At 33.2% G+C, this 27,352-nt stretch overlaps 2 protein-coding genes across 3 annotated transcripts in view; one reads left to right on the forward strand and one right to left on the reverse strand.

Annotated features, from left to right (window-relative positions):
* LOC134853121 (inhibitor of growth protein 3-like) overlaps nt 1-27,352 on the forward strand; it is a 446,221-nt gene that overhangs the window by 353,871 nt on the left and 64,998 nt on the right. The window lies entirely within an intron of this gene.
* On the reverse strand, nt 420-10,798 carry LOC134853451 (uncharacterized). The gene is made up of 13 exons (XM_063869449.1): nt 10,653-10,798; nt 7,379-7,603; nt 6,943-7,020; nt 6,539-6,620; nt 5,975-6,048; nt 5,497-5,583; nt 4,726-4,876; nt 4,094-4,195; nt 3,565-3,703; nt 2,926-3,052; nt 2,108-2,306; nt 1,228-1,692; nt 420-918 (listed from the first exon to the last, which is right to left on the reverse strand). The coding sequence occupies exons 2-13, from the start codon at nt 7,561-7,563 to the stop codon at nt 775-777; spliced, it is 1,833 nt and encodes a 610-aa protein (XP_063725519.1). The 5' UTR covers nt 7,564-7,603; nt 10,653-10,798; the 3' UTR covers nt 420-774.

The following is a 27,352-nucleotide window of genomic DNA, read 5'->3' on the forward strand; positions in this document are numbered from 1 at the left end:
CTGACGACATGCTAATTTTTTGAATATCTGGAAAATTCTAATAAAACGACTGGTAGCCATTAAACTATGTGGCAATTTTTATTGATATTTTAGTTCCCTTTTGAAATCTTGAATTTTTGTTTAAAAAAATTTCATCGTGGAGCTATTGTTTCTGCTTGGAGCAACAACATAGGGCGTAGGCTCGATAGCAAATTTTCTGCTTTTAAAAAATTTAACTTTCAGGCTATAATGTGTCCGTTTATTTATTTTTGTTGGCCTAAATTTCACAGCAGCGGGCTCAGTTTCAAATTTCTGCTGTCATACTTATTTAAGAATGCCATTTTGAACATTCGTTCCGCTTCGCTTCTGTTTAAAATGAAAATATAGAAAATTGAATTTGATATGAAAACTGCACACCACAAATTTGATTGATGTGGAAGACAAAATCATTCCCAAATTGAGCAAATGGCTTATCAGGATTGAGATACTCGTTTCCAGTTAGTCAGATTGTATTTCAACATTCCTTCAATCTGTCTCTCTTCGGCTATTCATCGATTTGCTAAGCCAGAAATATAATTCACGGTGCTGAAAATGGTTTCTTGGTAATGAACTTTTTTCTTGATGCAACAAACTAACATCAAGTACTTGTGTTGTTGTTATAGACTCTTTTTCTAATCTAAATATTCTCAAGCTGTAAAGGCTTGACAGTTCTCTGATTTTTCTATTAATCACGTTGAATCATAATTTTTATGTAAAAGCAGGAAATTGTGGGGAATATCTGAACGGAGAAGGTAATTAACGTTTGAGGAGCTTTGTGATTCGCATTGGCACGGAGTCATCTGGTCTTAGAGCGAGCACTTCTTGGAAACTGGTTGAGTTGTTGTCACATTCCATGTCAAATTCGGATAAGAGACGCGCCAGCACTATTTGCATCTCCATCTAAAAAACAACAACTTTCTTACAAAAAGAAGTTTGACTTAACAATACGACAAGCAAGAATATTTTACGACACGCATGTATTTCAATTGCCTGCCCAAAAAGATTTTTTTTTTAGCAAAAATTTTTTAATGTCGGGCGAAACTCTGCTACAGAGTGGGGTGAACTTGTTTTTAAAGCACTTTGAAATAGTTAAAGACAGCTATAGTTCAATTTTGTGATTGTCGAAAACATTTGAGTTTGGTTAATTCGAGTAGAAACATTACAATAACGTCAAGAAAGCCCTAGTCATAATCAAGTGTTTATAGTTACCTTCGCAAAATTTGCTCCAATGCATACGCGTTGACCTCTGGAGAAGGGTAAATAACATCCATTCTTAATCGGGTCATTTTCTTCTTTTTCGGCTTCGTCGCTAGTTTGCTCTGTCGGCTTAAAGGTCGCATCCGGTTGTTCGACCGTAATTTGCTCATGCAGTTTATCTACTGAATTTTCCAATATAGAAGCTGGGATAATTTTTGTCAGAAGTTTTGCCTCAGCAAGAAATATGTTTCCGCCGGGAATTTCGCTCGCTTCGGGTATGGAATTACGCTTTCGGATCAAGTTCTGGTTCTCATCGGTTTCTTCGTCTTCTGCTCTGTCCACTTTTCCTTCATCTTGGGGGGTTGTCACAATTTTGACCACATGGGGGGTTCTGATTTGTGCTGCAAATCTGCCGGGGTTGAAACTGGAAGGGTTCTTCCAATATTTGCCATTATGATGCACCAAATAGGTGCTGATCTAGAACGACAAAAAGGGTTCCCTTTCACTATTATAAAAACCACTTTGATCTGCGAATCAAGTCTAAGCATCAATTTTTGAGGAAAAAAAAACATGAATACTACTGAATGGAGAATCAATTTAATAGCGACTTTTTGAAAATTTCATTGAGATTTTGAATACAACATTCAGTCAGTAATTTCAAGTTTACTCATGGTTTATTTTTTTTGGTATGGTCGACTTAAACTACCATGATTACTAGATTAAGTTACAAGTGATGACTATTTTTAGCGATCTAAACAAAAATTAATGAGAAACCACTTGAAATTGTGAAGCTCATTCATTTGCTTACATTGCCAGATTTTGATTTATCGGGCACATTGCTTTACCTTCTGGGGCAAAAATTGAGGGCGAATTGTAAAGGAAAAAGTAGTACCATAATTATGGTGTTAGCTGGGACCATGAGTCCATTAATTAAAGTGTCCTCTTTGCAAGTCCTGGTGGTCCCACAGATGGTCGGATATTTTCTCAGAGTTTCACTGATCATCTGCTGCGTGAACACCAATTTGGAGAGGAAGTTCCGAGTGGGAAAGTGATCCTTGCAACTCATTGCTGTTCGGATCTCATCTGACATTCTGTAAATATGTCTGATTATTTTAAGGTCATTTTAATAATTTATTTGTTTTCAAGTAAGGAACAAGTAGTGTGTATAATTTGCAGAATTTATCAAAAAATAATTAAATAAATAATAAATAAATAATAAATTTGTTTTCAAGAAGGGAACATTTTGTGTATAACTTGCAGAATTTATCCAAAAAAAATCCCCATCTTGGAGTATAACTAAAAAGGCCAGTTAGTTGTCTATCGAGTATTTTTTGAATTTTGAGTAATTTCAGGGCATTTTGGGGATTTTGTGAACTTAAAAACTAGCTCAAAATTGAGGTTCATTAGAAAATGATTACAAAGGACTGAAACAATGGGCTTTTTGTATAAATATCAGTATGATTATTTTGAGAACAAATGAATTGCTCGCATCTAGTTCTGTGATTGTGATATTTAAAAATATACTCAATTTAACTTGAATCTGGTGTCTGGCGTTAAATTAATAGAGCTTACAACAATTAAGATAAGGGAACCAAGATATGCTAGATCCCAGAAGAGAAAAAGTGATCCAAGGGGGAAGGTTGGATCTGGAGCCTAGATATGTAAAGAGAATAAGGGATCCGGGGGGGGGGGGGGGGGGAGGGGGGTTACCTGTCTTGGTATGGCTTGTGGTGACACATTTCCCTCAGCAGGAATCCGAGAGTGTTTGCCGTGGAGTCAGTGCCTGCCAAGACCATCACCAACACATCGTCTACCACTTCGTCTATGTGGGAACTTTCTAGAATTAACAGCACAATTGTCAAGCTTGCTATTGGATTTTTTCGCTTCTTAGAATTTGTTTGCCATTTTTTCGCTGAATTATCTTTGGTAAAAGCGTCATAAAAGTTTGTCACTTCCTCAATGCGAGAACTTATCGTCAAGGTAAATATCAATTGTTAAACTCAGAAATAGATTTTTTGCTTCATAAATTTTTTTCTCGCTGTTACGTTTGTGTGCCAATTTATCAATTTGTGGACTCTTCATTAGAAATAAATTAGTTCTGCAAATCGGAAATGTGTTATAATTTTTTTAATGAAAACTTCAATAAAACTTATACTGTTTTAGAGTAATTTTTCTTTTTTTTCATAAGTTAGAATCGAGCAGCAAAATATCAGTTATTGTTGAGACTTTGGGCTCGGACAATAAGAAAAAGGTTATTGGAAGGAGTAGGTAAAAACTACGGCAAGATTTTTCAAGTGCTTTCCAGTAATGCGTGAACAGAAAATTTCAGCTCTTGACTTCTTGACTGACCGTATAGAGCCTGTTCGCAGAAGTTCTTGTTCAGCAGTCCCACATTCTTATCCAAGTTCTGCATGATAATGTCCTTGCAGGCCTCTCGGATCTCAGTCAACACCTGGGCCACCTCTTTCTCCTTATCACCAGGGAACACCTGCCAATCAAACCAAGGATTAGATTTTTTAAAAATGATAGTTTTTGACCACTGGAAGTGTGGAGGAACGTCAGATTTGGGCGTTTTCCCCCATCGAAATCCCGGTTAAATAAAAAGGTCAGCTAGATTTGAGTGAAATCGTGTTGGCTGAAATAAGCGGTGCAATGGCAAATTCCGATGAAGATTTCTGCGTGTCGAGAAAAAACAGTTTGACATCTTTACCGAAGACAAGAAGTAAGGAGTGTAAACTATTATTATTATTATTCGTGGATCAGTATAGTATGTATTTGACACGATCAAATTCATAGACAGATTAAAATAACATATAAATTCAAGATTGGTTTTAAAGTAAGTCAGGGGAAAGTGTTAAATATTAATCTGACTGCTCACTTTTCGGAGGGGACTTCTGAGTTGTGCCTGCATCGCTGGGAATATCTTGCCCACCTTCTCCGCCAGACCCTCGAATTTGTCTATGTGCAGGTTGAACAGTGCCTGAATCAGTCAAGAGAACACTATTATGGTACACTTATAGTTTTTGGCTAGTTATTTTTTAGTTTCTATTATTTTGCAATTATAATTTCGGTATGCTAATGAAAGTTTTCATAATTTTTTGAAGAGTTCAAAGAAAGATTTTTTTGGTTGAAAAATTTAAGCTCGTTTTCTTTTGCGTTTGATCTCTTTTGAAGCTAGTAACAATATTAAGTCTCAGCCGATGTTCGACTGATTGGGTTTTTTCTGTTTTATCGCTCAAAACTGGTCTTTTTGATGTTTTCTAAATTGGATCATAATGCTCAAAACTGATTGGTTAAAAATAATTCCAGCTAATTGGAACATGGATTTTCAATAAGAACAGTAGCTCATACAATAAATTGTTAATTTTGGGTCGTTTAACAAAATACCGAATTATTCTCTTTGAAGACAAAAGTATTGTTCAATTGTTGGTTATTTATGGGGGTTTGTGTATGCGAAGTGCAACTTGTTCTCTATTAAAAAAACTAATAAGAAGTTTAGTTGGTTCTCACCCTGAGTACACTATCAAGTGCAGTTTCTGTGAGCAGAGGGTAGAGGGCTATGGGTTCCTGACTGTCCCCCTGCTTGGCCATGATATCCTGGATGCGACCCACCAGTCTGTCAGCTGACTCCTTGAAACACTCCAGGTAGTCGTCGATCGCACTGCACGCGAAAAACAAACAAACAATGTAAACAAGAGCATCAACAGCAGATATTCATTCCCAGTTTCCATATTCTTTTTATGAATCTTATTCTTTATTTTGGAAGTCGTATCTGATCTTTGAAAACATAATAAGCTATGTTCAAGCAGATTCATAATGAAAATTAACGGTATTGAAAAATCTACAGCTTCTTTACAAGCCTATGAGAGCATTTTTGAAAATTTGGACCGTTTCAAACGTCCTATTTTTCTTTCCAGTTATTTTTTATTCTTCGCTTTTATTTTTTTATTTGTTTCTGATTTTTTTTTGGTTCAGTTTTTTTCACGTGTTTATTGGATTCTCACGTGTAATAATTTATTCACGTGTGTATTTACGTGTGTTTTATTTCAAGATTTTATTATTTCATTGACGTGTGTGTTATTCGTAAAGAAGTGCTCGTTGCTTGAGGGTGAGGCAACATTACCCAGCCCAGTAAAATAACCAAAAAAATAATTGCATGTAGTTCTTAAGCAGGGGCACAACAGCGGTTCGCCGTGATGGGCTGTACAGCTCGTATGTTGGTCCTTTCCCTCGTGGATAAATGATCTTAAAAAAATCTTATAAAAAGTGAGCTTGACTGACCTGCGTTTGAAGAATGTGTTTAGGATGCGTCGCTTGATGAGCCAAGTCTGTTGGTTCTGCTCCACGAGAATGCCCTGCGGAATCAACCTGAAAGGAAACCTAAAAGATCTAAACTGTTACCCCCAACTGTTACTATTACATTCTATTAATATCCATCTATCCGCTTTTTTCTCCCAAAGAGCTCCAAAATGTGTAGAAGCTCTTATCGAATTCCGTCCTGAAAGTTTTCAGTACTTCAGTCCTGAAAATTACTGAATGGTTACTGAATAGTTACTGCAGATATACAAGATCTTAGTTGACATGCTTAGTTGAATATTTCAAGTAACGATGTAAATATATCTCGGTGATGCAATGGTACTTAGAATCATGCAATTGATCATAGAATTTAAATAATATCTTGGCAAATAGTGATTAATATTGAATATTTTCTAATAGTCGCTTTGTTTTGTACAAGTTAAAATGGGAAATGATTTTGTACCTAGTTCCATAGAGGTCGTTGAACTCCTCGTATCTTCGGGACTTCGGGAATTTGTCTCCGTCGGCAAGGAGGCGCTGGAAACACAAAGGAAAATATTAGGATATAGCCTCTATCCTTTATTGAAAGTAGTATGATTGCGATCAGCTGTCGTTGATATAGCTTCTCGTACCAAAGTACTGGTTAGCTTTTTCGTGAAGGCCGGTTTAGTTTTCAATAAATGCTTCAAGCATCTTTTTCAAGTTGGATCAAAGGATCTTTCGATCTAGAAAAACTAATCTGATTCCGTTCTAGAAAAACTAATCTGATTCCGTTCTAGAAAAACAATTGAAGAAATCGGCAGAAAAACAAGAAGAAATTCAAGAAAAAGGAGTTTTTTGAAAGGTTTTATGAAATTTTCGTCTCTATATTTTTTCCATCACTTGGATTCTTGATTAGCATATATGTTTAATCCATGATCAGACATCAGCAGATTGTTTGTTTGGCTGTTTGGACAAAATTAAGCAAGTTAAGATTAGGATAGATGTTTGTTTGGATAGGATTTTTGCCAGTTGTTGCGGAACTTACTCGGATCTCCCTGGGGTCTGCGACCACCACCACTGACATGTGGAACACTCGGAACTTGAACAGATCTCCGTGCTGGTCGTGCCTGAAAAACAAATAGCAAATGTATAAATTTAAAAAAGAAAAGATACCCAGGCTAATAAATAGGTATAAGAGGAATTGTGATGTTGATTTAAAGTCTGTTTTGAGAAGTATATTAAACCAATGTCAATCAGTTTTTATCACAAAAGGTTAGTTTAGAATGAAGCTTACATCACAGAACATGAAAATGAAATAAATCTTACAGAATAATGTCGAGAAGGTTCGATTTGACATATCTTTTTCTAACTCTGCCTAATTTATGTGTTCTCACGGCGCTTTAAAATGCAATTATTAACTACGATGGGAATAATGAATAAGTCATTTACCATTTTTTGAGAATGAGTTGGAAGGACAGGTTTCGTTTGTTGAGTTTCCTGATTTCACACAAGTTTCCAGACACCATGCTGGAACAATCAATATATTAAATTGCAATCCAATCAAAGTTTGCCAAAATTAAAAGAAGACCTCGGCTTTTTTGAGAAATGACACAGTATAAAATAGTCTTTTTATATCTAAATATTTTTGGCTGATAGTTTTCCTGAGGTTGTTGGGAAAAATCGAAGTAGTCAAAAGTGCAATAAATACTAGAGTTTTTTTAAAAATTAACCGGTAGAAAATTGTATTATTTTATCTATTATTTTTAATGGCTGATAGTTTTTCCATGCGTTTCTTAGAAATATCATCTGAATATCATACATGGTTTGTTCAGAAGCTTCTTATTTTTATTCCAATTTATTTTTTAAATCTTCAATGTGAACTCACGACTGTTCTGGCCCGGGTATGTTTTTATTGACCACGATCAGTTTCCTCCAGTAGTACACAACACACAATGCCACACAGCCCAGTGATAGCAGCAGACATGTCAAAATGAGCAACAGGTTGCGGTTATCCATTGTCGAGAAGCCAGACCATCTGGTCGACACAATAGAAGGAGAGAGAAAGAGCATCCAAGGCTGAAAGCTGCTCAACAGTTGAGAAGCTAGATATCTAGAATGATAAATTGCTTCATCAATCTACCACTTAATCCATTTTATTTTTCGCAAAAGAACAATTTTTAGTGCCAAGTTGAATGGATACACCACACCGTTTATGAAATGGGTATCTTAGACAATCTTCAGTTAAGTAAATAGTAAATTTGTTACCGAAGCGAGCAGATAAATGCTACTTTTTCGTCGCCGTTTAAGCGCCGATTTAAATAGAGACAGTATCTGAAATGAAAATTTCAGAAGATTTTTAGTTTAAAGATCTACAAAACATTAAATTCATCATTTTGAATTGGCTCAGATTGTTTCTCAAAACTATCGATTTCTCTACTGGGAAAATTTAAATTGTGATATCCAATTAGAATGAAATTTGACATATGATCTGAGGACTCGTTTGGTGAAACTTTTGCTGCAAAGCTTTAGCAATTTAATAACATATGTTCTATCAGCTTTATTTGTGGCCACTGTATGCTTTTTTTTTCAAGCGACCAAGCTTTTTTCATAGCCTCAGTGGATTTGAGTTAGGCTACTAGTATTTCTCAATTGTAAAGATCATTTTCGCTGATATGGGATCATCTAAATGACCTTCATAATCTACAGAATTGGATGTCATTAGGTCTTAGCGGAGAGTATTTGTTAATTTATTACCATGGAAAAATATTCTATTTCATTAATCATGTCTCGACTTTTTTTGCAGCTAGATGGTTTGGGTTTTTCAAAAATTTTGAAACAGATGCCTTTTTTGTACCTGTATTCCATAAAATTTCAATTCAATAAGGGCCCAATAAAAGACTCATTTTTGACGGAATCGACACAAAAGTTAATTGGTCATATATACCGAATTCGTAGGAAAATGATTCTTATATGCCTACTAAAATTTCAATTTGTGAAAAGGAAAAATATCACAAAATTCTCTGGTGCGTCCTCTATTTTGAACGGCTTTGAACCAATACGTATAGTATCCCATTGCTAGCTTTCTTGAATTTTCTCCTTATTGTAAACGTGGACAAGATTGCGAAGATTGTAAACGTGATCTTGAAATAATCATTTTGTTCTTTTTTTGTTGTAATTTAAACTATCATTCGAAATAAATTTTTTGTGGAATACTAGTTTTCGCTGCGTATTCAGGCTAGTCTGTATTTTTTCACGCCCGAAGTGGTCACCCTGTTTATAACCTGGGAGTATTTTTTTTCGCGAAGCTTAATATCTTACAAAATCTTACCAAACAATGAAAAATTATCAAAAAGATCTCCAAATTTTTTCTGTTTCTTTTTTCGCTTGCGATTAGCGTTATCGAATGATTGATTTTATTTGGCTTAGAGCTTGTCCAAAAAAATCACTGAATCTTTTTGGGTCAACTTTTTTAAATATATTTTAGCATGTCTGCATTTTAAATAACAGCTTTTTTCGAAATTTGTTTTTCATGTCGATTGTATATTTACCAACTCCGATGTGATATGATTTCACATTTTGACTTTTTTCGCTTTACTTAGTGTTAATGGTTTCAGTTTACTTTATATTGGCCTAGTTGCCCAATATTGCATCGCTTGGTGAACAGAAAAGTTTATTGTACATGTGTGTGTCTTATAAGAAGAGACTCTAAAACTGTTTTTTGAGGTTTTTGAACGGGTGTCTACTCCATTGTTGACAGTATTGTTACCGGTTTGTTAATTATGCTCCAATGCTATTTAAACACTGCCAATGACGTTTCCCATAATGGGTTTGTATTTCTCGAGATGAAGTTTATTCAAGACAATTCGAGATCACATCAAAATTTTGGTAGATCTAGTTTTTTTGATAATTTTCTTTTTCATTTTTTTCTTGACATTCTGTCGCCTAGTATATCATGCTATTTTTTATATTGTATCGCAAGTTTTGGATGGATTATTTTATTCCTTGAATAAGCACTTGCGCCCGTTGCTCTTGTTGTTTTTCAATAAATTGTTTGTTTGGATCTCTAAATATCGTGATTAGGATGAAATTTTCAAGAAAGTAAATGAGATTCTGTTTGAAAGCCGAATGGACTACGTCTGGGAAAGCAAAGGTCCTCGGTTCGAATCCGTCCAGGACCTGTTTTTCAAATTTAAAAGCTTCCATCTCAAAAGTTGTAGGTCTACCTATCGTTTGTCTGATTGTTTTGTCGGCTTAGTTGTCACATCACATGCTATTAGTAATTTGTTGTACTGTAAGAAATTTTCATTATAGTTTCAAGAGCTTATGCTTTTCTCCGTTAATTTGTAATTTATTAGCACAAACTTGGTCTTTTGTTTATTATCACAAACGCGGTCTATTGCATCGTTTGAAGGGAAACAAAATTTAAAGGCCCTGTTCCCCTCCGGAAACTGAAAAAGATCAAAACCTTAGTGTTTCGGAAATTTATAGCTTAGTTTTTGCACGGTCAGTTTTTTGAATGCTTTTTACACGCCGGTGATTGTTTTGCTGAACGTGTTTTTCTGAATTAAGCATCAGTAAACTTTTTTAATTGTGCTTTTTTCGACGTAGTGGCTGTATAATAGATTTATGATTGTTGCTTGGAAATTAGAGGGTTTTGGGATCTGGGAGTTAACATTTTCTGTTCGAATTTCATCAGTTTAAAATCTAATACTTTGCAATTATTTATTCAACGAATTTTGGAATGAAAGTGTTACTTAGATATATGTTCCTGGACTAATTTTTATATTTATTTTTGTGACATTTTTTTCGTATGTTTAATCTACTTTCGCTTGAAGAAAATATCGTGTTCCGGGTGAGTTTGATTGTTACGTTGTATTGATCTAATTCTACATCAAATAACTTTCAGACAAGCATGGATTTCGATTTCTAATATCTTTTGAATCAATTGAGTTTCGAGAGGATTAGAGTTTAAGCTTTTTCGACACGAAGACCATTTTCTCAAAACCCGAGGTTAATATAGTTGAAGCAAAATAAAGCCATCTGGCACGTTTTCTTCTAACTTTTCCGATTGAATTAAGAACTCAAAGAGTGCTTTTTGTTGATTTTCTGAGATGTAGTTTTATTACGATCAGTTAAAAAATTTAAGCGATGTTCTTTACCTGTTTGTAGTGGTTGATACGTTCCTCAGAAAGAGAAATAATCAGTTTTTTTTGTAAATTGAATCTGAAACAAATGGAACTATTGATACAGACGCGGATCTAGGAATTTAGACGCGAAAAAAGGATTTTATTTGAAATCACAATGCTGAAAATGCCACCAAAATGACTGTAAAATTTTGAAAGACTGATTCTAAAATAATATAGAAAATTCAGCTTTTTTTGAGATGATTTTTTTTCAGAAACAGTTCTTTTCTTGAAAAAAGTCTTGTTGAAAAGCGCGTAGGATAGATTTATCCCTAAAATCCGCCCTGGAATTATTGGAAATTTCAATGAAATGAATTAAATTAGGATTTTGAGTGTCGATTTTTTTGGCTTCACTTTCTGAAATATCGATATTGAAGTTCAGTTTTTTGTTGACCGACTATTTCAAGTTGTACAGAACTACAAATGAGATCTGAACACTTTTATCGACTGAAAAGTCCAGCTAGTCATATGATCTTAATTCTGGAATAAATTTTGATTACTATTTTTAGAAGGCCCTAATTCTATCACCTGCATTTTAAGTTTCCTCTATAAATTCAATTTATTGAGTTGGTTTGCTAAATGAACTCCTTTTGTAGATATCTTTTTATTGCTTATAAGTTCTTTGTAAATTGCCGAACTTAAAAACAAATGAGTTTTCGATTTGAAAAGTGAACCGATTCAATCTTGGCATTGAAAAATCAACCCCGATTGACGCAGAGTGCGATTCTTTCAGTCGCATTTTTTAACGTCACTGAATATGAGGTGATATTTTTAGAGTCATTAAAGAACTGTTAAAAAAGTTTTTGCCAAGGCTTTTATTGTGCTGAAAAGATTTTGGAACTTACATATTTTTTCTCAAGTTTTTTTTGTGACATTACAATTAAATTTGCCGCGTAAAAAATGTGACTATTTGTTCAAATTTTTCAAAAAGTTCGCAAATGTTTTTTTAGCACAATGTCTTGAAAATGTGGCTTCTCAGATTTTCTTTTTTGGTGAGCTTCAATCATGGTTTTGTCAGATTGAATGAATGAAACTATTTCATCTAGTTAATGAATTTTCTGTTAAGTTTTTCTGATACTTTACTTTGGAAGAGCATACACCGTGATGTTCTGATTTGCCAAGCGTTCGCCCTTATTACGGTGAATGAATTTTTAAAACTTGAGAAACAAAATAATAATCATACGGCGGTCTCTCCAGTGGTGACTAGCTGAATTTTTTAGACGATAACAGTGTTCTTATCTCATTATTATTTCTGTACAACTCAAAATAGTCGATAACCAATCAAAATTCCTTATTTACAAGCAAAGTGTGTTAGTACGAATTTTCTTTTTTTTACAGCCTAAATTGCCAATAAAAGTGCTACTTTTGGTGGCTTTTGTGAATCAGTTGGCGGCGGTAGCAGTATAATATAATATGTGCTTTGACAAATGAACGTAGTGAAGACTCTTATATTGGTCCTGCTGTTTTTTTTTGTTTTTTTTTTCAGGACAAAGTCTAAAATTTGTTCACGCTCTATTTTGATTTTTCTGCGGTTTGACTTGTGATTTTGTTACGGTCAGTGGATTTCCTTTGTTAAAAGGATGGCAAAGGTTGTTAAAAGAACAGCAAAAATGTTAAGGTCACGAAAAACGTGATCGACTTCTAGTTTCGAAAATGGAAATTAATTATCAGTTTTCCCAGCGAAATAAAAGTTTCTCAAATTGGGTTAGTTTTATCACAAAAGTGTTCATCATAAATTGTTCTACAAATTCAAAGGCCATCTATTTTTTTTCTTCATTACTCTTTTGCAACAGTTAGTTGGCGATATTTACCAAAAAGGTAACAAAGCTGATGCATTTTTAGTTCATCAAATGAACCGAAAAAAGTTATTGGTTTAAAACAGCAGTACAAGGATAAAAATCTTGATTTTAGAAATTTTCCAACCCAATGTATTTCGCAATTTTTTGAAATGCTGAACTTATACATAGTTTGGCTTTACGCTTTTCAATTTATGACATGCAAAATTGTGTCTTTTTGTATTTGGTACTACGTTTGCTGCTTCGAATTGAAAATTTATTTGCATATGTATCTGCGTTATTGGTGGCTAGGTTTTGGGTATTGTAAGCATCCGTGGCTGAGTAGTTAGTTAGTGCGTGAGACCGAAATTTGCTAGGTCGCAGATTCGAATCCGACACGTAGCCGAGTTTTTGCTAATTCGAGGTTTATTTCTACTTCTTTCACTTGATAAAGCTGCTTTTTAGTCATGCTCTCGCAAGTGTTTGCGAAGCTTATCTTCGCCTCTCTGTTTGAATTTTATTTGTGTAATGACCTCACTTGGAAACTATTTATTTATGATTATTATTTGGAGTCTCAATTACAGTTTTACTCATTTCGATTGTATCGTAAGTCTCATAAGAGTATCCAAATGTAGACCAGAACCAGAATCTAACTTGATTTTTTGTAGCTTTTTGATTTAGTTTGAGCGGCAAGAGTGTTTGAACCGCAACTTTGCGTCGGACCAAGGCTCGAAAGAAGCATTTTTTGTTCGAATTAGCAAAAAATTTTGTATATATAACCCTTAAAGATTCTAGAAAAGTCTTTAAATGGTTTTAGTAGTTTTTTTTTCTTTCAAGTTATTTTTGAAATAGTTTTCTATTCAAAAATTAGGTTCTACGGTTTTTCGAAAATTTTGCCTCATCAAAATAAGCGACCAGAGGTTCATACATAACTCGCGAAATTTATTTCTCTTATAGGTAACTAAAATCTTGGTCCGCACTTATTGTTTAAAACAATCACCAGTTTGTCATTGGTGCCGTATGAGTTTTTGCAGTAGAATTTTATTTTCTTTTTGCTTATTTGCTACTGTTGTAGCAACAGTGTAGTAAACCGATGTAATTTCTAAAACTGTTGCCAAAACAAAATGGTCATCAGCTCGGCGCAGTTTTCAATTCTGTGTGGATTGGCCCAAACAAGTAATGGTTTATTGTTATCGTAATTTTTAAATTAGTTGTGCAGCATTTAAAGAAGCACATTTTGAACGAACATATTTAGCATACCTTTATTTGTTTATCATCGTCCAACTAACTTCAAGCGAATTTGGTTTTTGTACTGGCGTAAAAGAAAAAACAAAAAAGTTGCATAGCAAATATTGTAGCCAAGTTATTACACGCTTTTCTTCTTGGTTTAAAATGACTTCCAAATGTGTCACGTGTTTATCAAATTTGCCCAATGAAACGTTGTATCGATGTCAAACATGTTCTAGAGAGCAGGACGAAGCTTCAGGTTTCGAATACTTCTGCGAAAATTGCTTAGTGTCACATATTCGAAAAGGTCATTCAGTAATCGACTGCAAAGGTAATAAACCTCTTGTGTGTTCGACGCACAGCTTGATCTGCCTTGAATATTGCAAAACTTGTGACGTTACGCTTTGTTACAAATGTCTGGGAAGTCACAGCAAACATGATTTTCAGCCTGCTGAAGTGAAGGGTTCGGAACTAAAAAGAAAGGTGTTTGACTTATTGACGGATTTGGAAATGAAAGAAAAGCCTCTGAGACTCAAGCAAGAGAAAAATCTGGAAATCATTCGGAAAAATCAGGAGATAGCTCAGCGTTTGGAGGAGTTCATCAAAGGTGAACTTAAAAAACTAGAAGAAAATGTTCGGGAGAAAATCAATCAAAAATCGACTACGAATGATAGATTGAGAGGCGAGCTGACTACGGCGTGTAATGATTTGCTTTCATTACAGGGTAGAACAAGAGCTCTGCTGAGTCAATCGAACGCTAATTTGACTCATAACTTTGCAATAGTTGCTGACGATTGTTCGAATTTTGAATCACGATATAATGATTCGATAAAAAAAGAAAGCGATTTTTTCAATTCTGTTACGGATAGCTTGAATAAATTGTTTGATTCGTTTCGGATCGAATTTGAGGAGCTTTTAGAAACAGAAAATAGTTCGCACAATCAGGCGAACCAGATTTTCCACGTTAATGGATTGAACAGTTTATTGATTTACCGAGTGCAGAGGAACCATCATAAAGAGCTGTCGGTTTCAACTATAACGTTTGCTAGGAATGGTGGTCAAATAATCACAGAAACCGCTGTTGAAAATATGAAAAGAAACGTCGAAATTACCCATGTTTTCATTTTATGGGCTTTTGAAACAGTTAATACGCGTAATACTGAATCACAGTGGGCAGAAAATAGTATTTCCACTGAGCAAATAATAGTTCTGCTGAACAACCGGATTGCGAAATTGTATGATTCTTCAAGCAAAGCTTTTGAACGATTTACTTACCCCCAGTACAATAATTTCTTATGGCCGTATTGCGCAAGTGATCGATTTGTTCACTGGTCTTATTGGAATGCTGATGAGAAAAAAGTTCGATTTAGTCACAGTTTTGGTTTAAGTTTTGACTGTGATCACTGTCCAAAAATCAGAATGAACGGCTTTGATTCCAATACTTTATGCTTCATTGACCAAAACTGCTCCGTTTTTGTTGTTGAATTGTCCGGCTATGAGCCAGATGGAATTGAAAAAATTGATAAGGAAACTCATCATTTGGAAACAATCGACTCAATTTCATCTGACCATTATTATATAAGGGGAACAAACACTCTAATAAAACGACTGGGTTTGTGGTCCGTTGATTCAACATCAGTCACGATTGTACATAAGGTGTTTAATTCTCCGGAACCGTTCAGTGTTTATCGACGTGTATGTTGGGATAATGAGCTAGCCGTACTTTCTCTCGATCTCCCCGATCAAGAAGAAAAGATTCAAATGGGGCGTTCAAGTGCCCAGATTCAAATAATGCGCCCGGCCATCAGAACGATCTCGGAAGGGCGCGTATTTCCGTTATATTTGTTTTGGGCCTTTGAATGTCAAATAAAGCAGAAACCGTTCGCAGCTGTACAGCCACAAGATCACACAAATGTTGTCGCGGCCTTCAGACAAAGTATACATAAGAAAAGCCTACAATATAACTCAACAGATCTGGACATTAATTATGAGTGAAACATTTTTTTTAAATATTGGTTGATTACTTTTTAAAGAGCCTGCTATTACAAAAATGCTGATAAATAAGCAATTTACAGATTATGCGTGTTGTTGAAACCGTCTTTTTGAATTCATATCATACCTGCTTTGTTTATCCATACCGAATTGAATCGAGGTTTATCCATATATATCGTTTACTCCATATCCTAAGTTTTCCATTTTTCATTTCTGAGCTTCTAATAAATATAGATAGTTTTTTTCTCTCCCTACATACCATGTATTATGATTCTTCAATTATATTCGTTATTATAGAACAATTTCTTCTCGCAAGAGGCTGGTATTTTTATAACAGTTTCTGACTGCGAAAATTTCATTTAAGAATTAAACGTTGTTTTGATTGGTCACTGACGGCTCAATGCGAGAATAAAATTGAATTGGAAGAGCTGCTAAGTGAGTGCAAATGAACAGGCGAAAGGGGTACCGATCTTTTAGCAGACCAATCTTTTAGCATAAAAAGTGAAAAATGAGTCTTTTAGCAGACCAACGTAGTAAAGTGACGGATGATTGATCGACAGACTCAAAAAGACGCTTAGTCTGGGGCCAAGCTTCCCCAACTCAGACAATTATCTCGCAATTTGTAAACAAAAGGGGCCTTGGAAATTAGACGATAAGTAAGTTAGACGGATGCTACAAAAACGAAATTAGGCGAAATTTATATTTTACAGATCTGGCATTTTAGACGAAAAAGCTATGAAAAGGAAAGGGCCAACAAAAATTTTTCTGAAGAGTCAAGTTTCACAAATACAAAAAGAACATAAAATGTCAATACCTATCAAAACAATTAGTTGAAATGAACATAAAGTGTCAAATTCGAATGTTACAGGAGAGTTTTGAATTGAATAAGTTATGCATTATTGACTTGTAAAATTTTTGGCCACCGAAATTTAACTGTTGTCTGCTAACAATTTTGTTTTTGTAACGCACTTTGTCTGTAAACAGTTTCAATCTCTCTCACTTACGTCTATTTTCTCATAATTGCAGTTTTGTAAATGGTCGACTTTCTTTTTAAGTACCTCCGTCTAATTTGCTTATCGCCTAATTTCTCAACCCCCTAAACAAAACTATCAACTTCAAAAACACAGCAGTCTAAATTATCGGCAAAACACAGATTTACGCGCACAATAACACTCGTGTTGAATAGAAGCGCACCGGAGCATTTGAAGTTAGCATTTGAACTTTGCCAATGCCGCTTTTGAAGTTAGCTATCACACTTTATAATTGTTCTGCGTCTGTTAAAAAACCGGTTTGCTAAAATCCCTAGCACCAGGCGAATGGAAAGAGGCGTCTAATATCTTACTTTGCTTACAGAAGACAACGAATCTTTTTAAAAACTTGCATGATCAAGTGTATTGTAATCAGATTTGTATAAAATTATTGTTGGTGAAATAATTAGAAATAATGATTTCAAATAAAATCTTTCAGACATCTTCTAAAATATACTTGTATTTTTTAGTCAATGTATTTGAGACATGTCTCAATTTCAAAAATCCATGTAAAAGATCTGTTTATTTATCAGGGGGCTATTCTCGTTTTTTTGTACGGATAAACGTTTTCTGAATTATAGTTGACATTTTTTGACATGCGTGAGTTTTAGATGCTTGTAATTTCAGATCTTATATTGTTTGCGCTACTGCTGAGTTTAGTTGCCGACAATTCATAGTGTGTTTATTCCATTTTTGCATGTTTATAGTAGCATATTGATCTAATAGTTTATTTTGTCTCTTTTGAATAAATATGTCTGTTTTTCTAAACAATTTTATGCATATTTTTATACAAGCATGCTTTTCGCTTATTGGTGGTTAGATGAGAACGTTACGAAGTCATTCAAGTTTTTATTATGAATTCATTTTCATTAACTTTCTACTCGACAGAGGTAATACTAGTTCTACTGAAAAACGTTGTTATTTTTTCTTATGGCCGAATTACGATATCGCAAAATCTTCATTGGGTTAATTTTTATTACTAGACCTCGCATTAATCAATTTTTTTGGTTTCTAAGAACCCCATGACTTACAATAAGGGATAGTCGCCGGTGAAATATATTTCTATATTTAATCTTAGGGCTTTAAGTTTTTTCAGAGTGTATAAAACCAACCTGAGAATATATATTCTCTTCGAAAGAGTAGAAATGAACAGACGAATCGAAAAAGGGGGAACTAATATCTTACTTAGAAGATAACGAAGTCTTTTTGAAACTTGAAAGATCAGATGTGTATAAAAATGTAATGGTTTCGAAATAATTAAAACTATATCTAATTAAATAGATTGTTTTCAGGTATCTTCAATTATATACATTTATTTTTCGCAGTCATATATTTTGGACATGTCCAAATTTCAAAAATACACGTAATAGATATGTTTTTTGATATAGGTCGCGATGATTATTTTTTCTCATTAAAATACAAACTGCTCTAATAACTACAAAAGTGCTTTCCATTCGCTTTTTTTTATTGAATCTATAAGTGCTCTAAGCAATATATGTTTTTTTAAGATAACTTCAAGTTCATTTGCTGAAAGTTTAGCAAATTGATTTCTCTAATTACGAAAGCAGAAAATTAAGGAAAAACTTGATCGACTTTTAATTTCAAAAGTGGATTTCAGTTTTCAGATTTCCCAGCTGAATGAAAAGTTCCTATTTGAAGTTGAAGTTTTTTTCAAAAACAAGTAATGATATTTCCTTCCGTTCGTCGACTTTTTTCTAACTGTCTGTCGGCTATATTTTTTTGTACGGTTTATAAACAATTTCTAAATAGTAACACATTTTTGATCAGTCATCAGTCTTGCAATACAATCCTTCTTATTGTTAATTGATGGTTAAATGAGAAAGTTGAGAATTCATTCATATTTTTTTATTGATTTCGTCTTCATATACTACCTTCTCGACAGAGATAATAGTATTTGTTTCCCAAAAAAACGTTTATTTTTTATGGCCAAATACGATATCCTAAAATCTTAATTGGAATCTATTATATATTTAAATGCGGGCTTCAATATCTCGCCATGTTTCAGCTTTTTCAACGAATTATTTTTGCATGCTTAAGCTATATCGTATATTGCAATGGTTAAGAATTTTTTTTCGATTTTTTTATTTGATGTTAGTGGTTATTTTACTGAGTTTGAATTAAGCAGCCCAATATCGAATTAGGGGTTGCAAATTTGGCCTCCAATTTTGAATGCCCGAATCATTTTAGTTAACGAGATGAGACGATTTTTGAGATTTTTTCAAAAATTTTCAGAAATTTCAAATAACAAAATAATTTACAAAACTTGAAGTTTCCAACCCTGTAGTTGGGTGCTGTCAGAGTACTTTAAGGAGTTACAAATCTTGCCTACAAATATGACTGTTCGAATATTTGTAGTATTCGAGGTATGACGTTTTTGTGATTTTTTCAAAAAAATTTTAGAAAACTTATATTAATTTTTTTCCGCAAAATCTGAAATTCCCAACCCTAATTAAAACTATATGTAACTAAATAGATTGTTTTCAGATATCTTCAATTGTATACATTTATTTTTTGCAGTCATATATTTTGGACATGTTCAAATTTCAAAAATACACGTAATAGGTATGTTTTCATATAGGTCACGATGATTATTTTTTCTCATTGAAACACAAACTGTTCTAATAACTACAAAAGTGCTTTCCATTCGTTCAAAACTTGATCGACTTTTAATTTCAAAAGAGGATTTCAGTTTTCAGATTTCCCAGCTGAATGAAAAGTTCCTATTTGAAGTTGAAATTTTTTTCAAAAACAAGTAAGGATGTTTTTTCTATTTCCTTCCGTTCGTCGACTTTTTTCTAACTGTCTGTCGGCTATATTTTTTTTGTACGGTTTATAAAAAATTTCTAAATAGTAACACATTTTTGATCAGTCATCAGTTTTGCAATACAATCCTGCTTATCGTTAATTGATGGTTAAATGAGAAAGTTGAGAATTCATTCATGTTTTTTTATTGATTTCGTCTTCATATACTACCTTCTCGACAGAGATAATAGTATTTGTTTCCCAAAAAAAACATTTATTTTTTTTATGGCCAAATACGATATCCTAAAATCTTAATTGGAATCTATTATATATTTAAATGCGGGCTTCACTATCTCGCCATGTTTAAGCTTTTTCAACGTATTATTTTTGCATGCTTAAGCTATATCGTATATTGCAATGGTTAAGAATTTTTTTTCGATTTTCTTATTTGATGTTAGTGGTTATTTAACTGAGTTTGAATTAAGCAGCCCAATATCGAATTAGGGGTTGCAAATTTGGCCTCCAATTTTGAATGCCCGAATCATTTTAGTTAACGAGATGAGACGATTTTTGAGATTTTTTCAAAAATTTTCAGAAATTTCAAATAACAAAATAATTTACAAAACTTGAAGTTTCCAACCCTGTAGTTGGGTGCTGTCAGAGTACTTTAAGGAGTTACAAATCTTGCCTCCAAATATGACTGTTCGAATATTTGTAGTTTTCGAGGTATGACGTTTTTGTGATTTTTTCAAAAAAATTTTAGAAAACTTATATTAATTTTTTTCCGCAAAATCTGAAATTCCCAACCCTAATTAAAACTATATGTAACTAAATAGATTGTTTTCAGATATCTTCAATTATATACATTTATTTTTTGCAGTCATATATTTTGGACATGTCCAAATTTCAAAAATACACGTAATAGATATGTTTTCATATAGGTCACGATGATTATTTTTTCTCATTGAAACACAAACTGCTCTAATAACTACAAAAGTGCTTTCCATTCGCTTTTTTTATTGAATCTATAAGTGCTCTAAGCAATATACGTTTTTTTAAGATAACTTCAAGTTCATTTGCTGAAAGTTTTGAAATTGCCGATTTTGTAGTTGGGTGCTGTCAGAGTACTCTAAGGAGTTACAAATCTTGCCTCTAAATTTGACTGTTCGAATCCTTGTATAGTTTTCGAGGTATGACGTTTTTTTTGTGATTTTTTCAAAAAATTTTCAGAAAATTTCAATTATTTATTTCTCAAAATTTGAAATTCCCAATTTTGTAGTTGGGTGCTGTCAGAGTACTCTCAGGAGTTACAAATCTTGCCTCTAAATATGGCTGTTCAAATCCTTGTAGTTTTCGAGACATAACCTTTTTTTGCGATTTTTTCAAAAGTTTTCAGAAAACTTAAATTATTATTAGTTTTTAAAAATCTGAAATTCCCAACCCTGTAGTCAGGTCCTGTCAGAATAGTCTCAAAGATTGCGAATATTGTCTCCAAGTATGAGTGCTCAATTCTTTGTAGTTTTCGAGATATGACGTTTTTTGTGATTTTTTCAAAAATTTTCTGAAAACTTCGGAAAGTTTAAAATAATTATTTTTCAAAATTTGAAATTTCCAACTCCATAGTTCGGTGTTGTCAGGGTACTATAAAGAGTTGCAAATCTTACCACATGCGACTGCTAAACGCGACTGCTTAAATGCTTTTAGTTTCCGAGATATGACTTTTCAAAATTTCTCGAAGAACTTATCTACAAGGAAATTCAAAAAAATTGAAACTACTAATTTGATGAAGATACAACTTTATTGTCAGCGTACCCCGAGGCTTCTCAAATCTTGCCTCTTAATATGAATGCTCAAATCCTTTTACTTTTTAAGATAAGACGTTTTTAAATTTTTTTCGGGAAACTTAGGTTTAAAAAAATTCACAAAACTTTGGATTCCTAACCCTATAGTAGGGTGCTCTCAGGGACTCTCAGTGGTTGCAAATCTGGCCTCCGAGTTTCTCCAGAGGCCCATTAAATTTTCGAGATGACACTTTTAAAATGGGAATGTAGTTGGGTGCTGTCAGAGTACTTTAAGGAGTTACAAATCTTGCCTCCAAATATGACTGTTCGAATATTTGTAGTTTTCGAGGTATGACGTTTTTGTGATTTTTTCAAAAAAATTTTAGAAAACTTATATTAATTTTTTTCCGCAAAATCTGAAATTCCCAACCCTAATTAAAACTATATGTAACTAAATAGATTGTTTTCAGATATCTTCAATTATATACATTTATTTTTTGCAGTCATATATTTTGGACATGTTCAAATTTCAAAAATACACGTAATAGGTATGTTTTCATATAGGTCACGATGATTATTTTTTCTCATTGAAACACAAACTGTTCTAATAACTACAAAAGTGCTTTCCATTCGTTCAAAACTTGATCGACTTTTAATTTCAAAAGAGGATTTCAGTTTTCAGATTTCCCAGCTGAATGAAAAGTTCCTATTTGAAGTTGAAATTTTTTTCAAAAACAAGTAAGGATGTTTTTTCTATTTCCTTCCGTTCGTCGACTTTTTTCTAACTGTCTGTCGGCTATATTTTTTTTGTACGGTTTATAAAAAATTTCTAAATAGTAACACATTTTTGATCAGTCATCAGTTTTGCAATACAATCCTGCTTATCGTTAATTGATGGTTAAATGAGAAAGTTGAGAATTCATTCATGTTTTTTTATTGATTTCGTCTTCATATACTACCTTCTCGACAGAGATAATAGTATTTGTTTCCCAAAAAAAACATTTATTTTTTTTATGGCCAAATACGATATCCTAAAATCTTAATTGGAATCTATTATATATTTAAATGCGGGCTTCACTATCTCGCCATGTTTAAGCTTTTTCAACGTATTATTTTTGCATGCTTAAGCTATATCGTATATTGCAATGGTTAAGAATTTTTTTTCGATTTTCTTATTTGATGTTAGTGGTTATTTAACTGAGTTTGAATTAAGCAGCCCAATATCGAATTAGGGGTTGCAAATTTGGCCTCCAATTTTGAATGCCCGAATCATTTTAGTTAACGAGATGAGACGATTTTTGAGATTTTTTCAAAAATTTTCAGAAATTTCAAATAACAAAATAATTTACAAAACTTGAAGTTTCCAACCCTGTAGTTGGGTGCTGTCAGAGTACTTTAAGGAGTTACAAATCTTGCCTCCAAATATGACTGTTCGAATATTTGTAGTTTTCGAGGTATGACGTTTTTGTGATTTTTTCAAAAAAATTTTAGAAAACTTATATTAATTTTTTTCCGCAAAATCTGAAATTCCCAACCCTAATTAAAACTATATGTAACTAAATAGATTGTTTTCAGATATCTTCAATTATATACATTTATTTTTTGCAGTCATATATTTTGGACATGTCCAAATTTCAAAAATACACGTAATAGATATGTTTTCATATAGGTCACGATGATTATTTTTTCTCATTGAAACACAAACTGCTCTAATAACTACAAAAGTGCTTTCCATTCGCTTTTTTTATTGAATCTATAAGTGCTCTAAGCAATATACGTTTTTTTAAGATAACTTCAAGTTCATTTGCTGAAAGTTTTGAAATTGCCGATTTTGTAGTTGGGTGCTGTCAGAGTACTCTAAGGAGTTACAAATCTTGCCTCTAAATTTGACTGTTCGAATCCTTGTATAGTTTTCGAGGTATGACGTTTTTTTTGTGATTTTTTCAAAAAATTTTCAGAAAATTTCAATTATTTATTTCTCAAAATTTGAAATTCCCAATTTTGTAGTTGGGTGCTGTCAGAGTACTCTCAGGAGTTACAAATCTTGCCTCTAAATATGGCTGTTCAAATCCTTGTAGTTTTCGAGACATAACCTTTTTTTGCGATTTTTTCAAAAGTTTTCAGAAAACTTAAATTATTATTAGTTTTTAAAAATCTGAAATTCCCAACCCTGTAGTCAGGTCCTGTCAGAATAGTCTCAAAGATTGCGAATATTGTCTCCAAGTATGAGTGCTCAATTCTTTGTAGTTTTCGAGATATGACGTTTTTTGTGATTTTTTCAAAAATTTTCTGAAAACTTCGGAAAGTTTAAAATAATTATTTTTCAAAATTTGAAATTTCCAACTCCATAGTTCGGTGTTGTCAGGGTACTATAAAGAGTTGCAAATCTTACCACATGCGACTGCTAAACGCGACTGCTTAAATGCTTTTAGTTTCCGAGATATGACTTTTCAAAATTTCTCGAAGAACTTATCTACAAGGAAATTCAAAAAAATTGAAACTACTAATTTGATGAAGATACAACTTTATTGTCAGCGTACCCCGAGGCTTCTCAAATCTTGCCTCTTAATATGAATGCTCAAATCCTTTTACTTTTTAAGATAAGACGTTTTTAAATTTTTTTCGGGAAACTTAGGTTTAAAAAAATTCACAAAACTTTGGATTCCTAACCCTATAGTAGGGTGCTCTCAGGGACTCTCAGTGGTTGCAAATCTGGCCTCCGAGTTTCTCCAGAGGCCCATTAAATTTTCGAGATGACACTTTTAAAATGGGAATTAAAAAAATTTAAAAGATCGAAATTACCAACCCTGTCATTGAGTGCAGTCAGAGTACACTAAAAGTTTGCAGATGTTGTTTCCAATATATGCGGTTTTTGATGAGCTGTCGAAAAATTTCGAAGCACCGAAGTTGCGTTAAACGCTAGTAATTTCTATTACTAGGCCTCACTACAATCAATTTATTTTGGCACTTTACAACCCCTATGGTTTTTCAAATGTAATTATTTAAATGTATGCCTTCATTTCATCTCAAGGATTCAAGTTCTCTCAGATGGCGTGAAACTACCCTGAGAAAAAAATGTATTGTTTAAACGACGCCAAATGCTCTATAGAAGCCATGTTTAAGTGATTTTGATCGGAACAATGGTTAATAAAAGGTATTGGGGACAATGTTTAAGCGAGAATCATGAGCTTATCTTGGATTTTTTGTTCAATCAAAACCTGCAAGTATCAAATCACGACCTTTATTCAGGTCAAGGCCAAATTTCCAGACATTGTCTTGATATTTTTTGAATCATTTTCAATTTCGAGATTTGAATTAATTTGAATTACTAACGCTAAAATTTGAAATATAATTGGGTGCTGTCAGGATACTCTCACGGGTTGCAAATTCAAATATGTCCGCTCAATTCTTTTAACGCTTCAGAGACAAACGTTTTTTTATGATTTTTTCAAAAAATTTAAAAAAAAAACTTGACAAAATTTGAAATTAGCAATCCAATGGTGGATTGATGTCAAGTCATTTTCAGTGTTTGCAATTCTCGCCTCTAAACATGGTTACTGTAGCTTCCAAGATATGACGTTTTTTAGGAACTTTTCTAATTTAAAAATTTAGATTTAAAAAACTTTAAAAAATTGTAACTTTTCTACCCTGTAGTTGGAGTTTTCTCCGTACACTCAGGGGATAAAAATCTTGCCTCCAAATATGACAGCTCAATTCTTTTCAACTACCAAGATATGACGTTTATTAGTTTTCTTGAAGAATTTTCTAAAAGATTTAAAAAATTTGAAATTTCCAGCCCTATAGTTGGAGCTGTCAGATTACTCTCAGGGGATGCAATTTTTGCCTCGTTTGCCAGAGCTGCCCTAACTAAAACGAAGTCGCGACAAATGAGTTTCAATGCGAAATCGGTTTAAAACGACATAATCACAGTTGTTCCTGCAAAGACGTTTGCAATACATATGGAGCTCCGTTTCGTTCGAAGTTCAAGGCAAATCACCAAGCACGAAGTTCAACCAGTGAAAGAAAACAAGTCAGAAATCAAGACTGGGATCTTCGAGGTTTTGAATAAGCTCGAACTAGAAGAAAAGCCCTGAAGATTTTGACACAAAGCAAATTTAGACGTTGGCTTCAAAAACCTGCATGTGATGCCTGAGCTGAAGCAATTGGTGAAAGATGAAGGCAAGAAGTTTGAAGAGAATATTTTGACAAAAGATCGACGAAAAGTTTCAACTTGATTGAAACTCTATCTGTTATATATGTAAAAGCGTATATGTAAAAATATTATTTTTTGAATGGATAACGAAAGAATATTTTAACGCTTAAGGTATATCGTATATTGCAATGCTTTTTTTCTTTTGATTTTCCATTTTGATTTCAATTGTTCATTTGACAACGTTTGAATTTATAAACCGAATAGTAAGATGCGGTCAGGGTTCCCTAAGAGTTGCAAATTCGGCCTCCAATTATGAATATTCAAATCTTTTTAGTTTACGAGATACTTTTAATTTCTCAAAAATTTCTTAAATTTAAAAACTTCTTTAAAATTCGACATTCCCTACTCTGTGGTTATGTGCTATCAGGGAACTCTCAGGGGCTGCAATTTTTGCCTCAAAATGTGATTCCGCAATTAATTTTTTTACCGAGATATGACGTTTTGTGCTGATTTGTTCAAATTTTTTTGTGAAAAAAATCAAAATTCGATTAAAAAGTTCGAAAATCCCAATCCTGTAGTTGGGTGATGTTAAGGTACTCTCAGGGTTTGCAGAAGTTACCTTAAAATGTGACTGCTCAACTACTTTAAAGTTCCGAGATAGGTCGTTTTTTACCGATTTAAAAAAATTCATAAAATTAGATTTGAAAAGTTCAAAATTGGAAATTCCGAACCAAGTATCTTTGCTCAAATTTTTTTTAGTTTCCGGAATATGTGATTTTAAAAGTTTGTAGAAAATTGAAACCTGTAAAATCTGCAATTTGACATTCATATAGCTCAGTTCTGCCAGGGTAGTGTCAGGGCTTGGAAATTTTTCCTGCAAAAGTGGCTTATTATAAAATTTATAGTGGTTCAGGTTATTTTGTTCCGGATATTTTGGGTTTTTTTTGCAATTTATTAATTTTTTTGACAAAAGAAAAATTGTTTCGAAGGTTTTTTTTCTATTTTTGTTTTCATTTTATTTCAATTAGTTCATTTTGGTATCGCAAGTGATGCGAAGCTTAGCTTTGCCTTTGTCTTTTTCTTCTTGTAATCAAATTTTTACTTGGAGTCTGAATTCTAGTAATACTCCTTTCCATATAGTATATTTTATTAGAGTATCCGAAACTTAGACGAGAACTAGAATCTGCTGTTGATTTTTCTAAGATTTTTTAGTTTTTGTCTGAGCGACATAAATTAGTAACTATAAAGCGTGTTTGAACCGCAACTTCGCGTCGGATCAAGGCTTAAAGGAAGCATGCTTAGTTCGAAATAGCAAGAAAATTTTTATTTTAAATAAATAACCCTTCCAAAAAGACCCTAGACATATCTTTGAATGACTTTAGTAGTTTTCGTAATGTAAATAGTTTTTGAACTAATTAACTATTCAAAATTTCTGTTAATCGATTTTCGAAGTTTTTTTGTTTCATAAAAATAACAACCAGAGATGTATCCAAGACTCGGAAAATTTATTTGTCTGTCAAGGGTAACTAAACGCCTGGTCCGCACTCACTGTTTTAACCGTTGTTTACTTAAAGACCTTTTTATCTTATTTGCGTATCATAATTTTGTATACTTTTATTTGCTTGTTTACTTCTGTTGTGGCAACAGTGCAATGAACAAGTTTAATTTCTAAAACTGCTGAAAAAAATTGTCCATGAGCTCAGCGCTGCTTTCAATACTGTATGGTTTGGCCCAAAGAAGTAATGATTGATTGCTATTGTAATTTTTGAAATTAGTTGTGCAGCATATCAAAAAGCACGTTTTGAACTAACATATTTAGCATACTTTTCTATTTGCTTGTCGTCTTTCAACTAACTTCAAGCTAAGTTTGTTTTGAAGCTCAATTTTCAGTTCTGTGTGGTTTGGCCCAATCAAATAATGGTTTATTGTTATTGTAATTTTTGAAGTTAGTTATGCA

The sequence above is a fragment of the Symsagittifera roscoffensis genome, chromosome 8 (assembly GCF_963678635.1).
Source record: "Symsagittifera roscoffensis chromosome 8, txSymRosc1.1, whole genome shotgun sequence".
Lineage (NCBI taxonomy): Eukaryota > Metazoa > Xenacoelomorpha > Acoela > Convolutidae > Symsagittifera > Symsagittifera roscoffensis.

What these genes read in the sequence shown, in the direction of transcription:
- LOC134853451 (XM_063869449.1), bottom strand. Translation starts at nt 7,563, where the DNA reads ATGCTCTTTCTCTCTCCTTCTATTGTGTCGACCAGATGGTCTGGCTTC. An exon ending in CACTTGATAGTGTACTCAGG is followed by an intron (nt 4,196 to 4,725) that starts GTGAGAACCAAC and finishes TGACTGATTCAG; the next exon opens with GCACTGTTCAACCTGCACAT. An exon ending in CTGCGAACAGGCTCTATACG is followed by an intron (nt 3,053 to 3,564) that starts GTCAGTCAAGAA and finishes TGTTAATTCTAG; the next exon opens with AAAGTTCCCACATAGACGAA.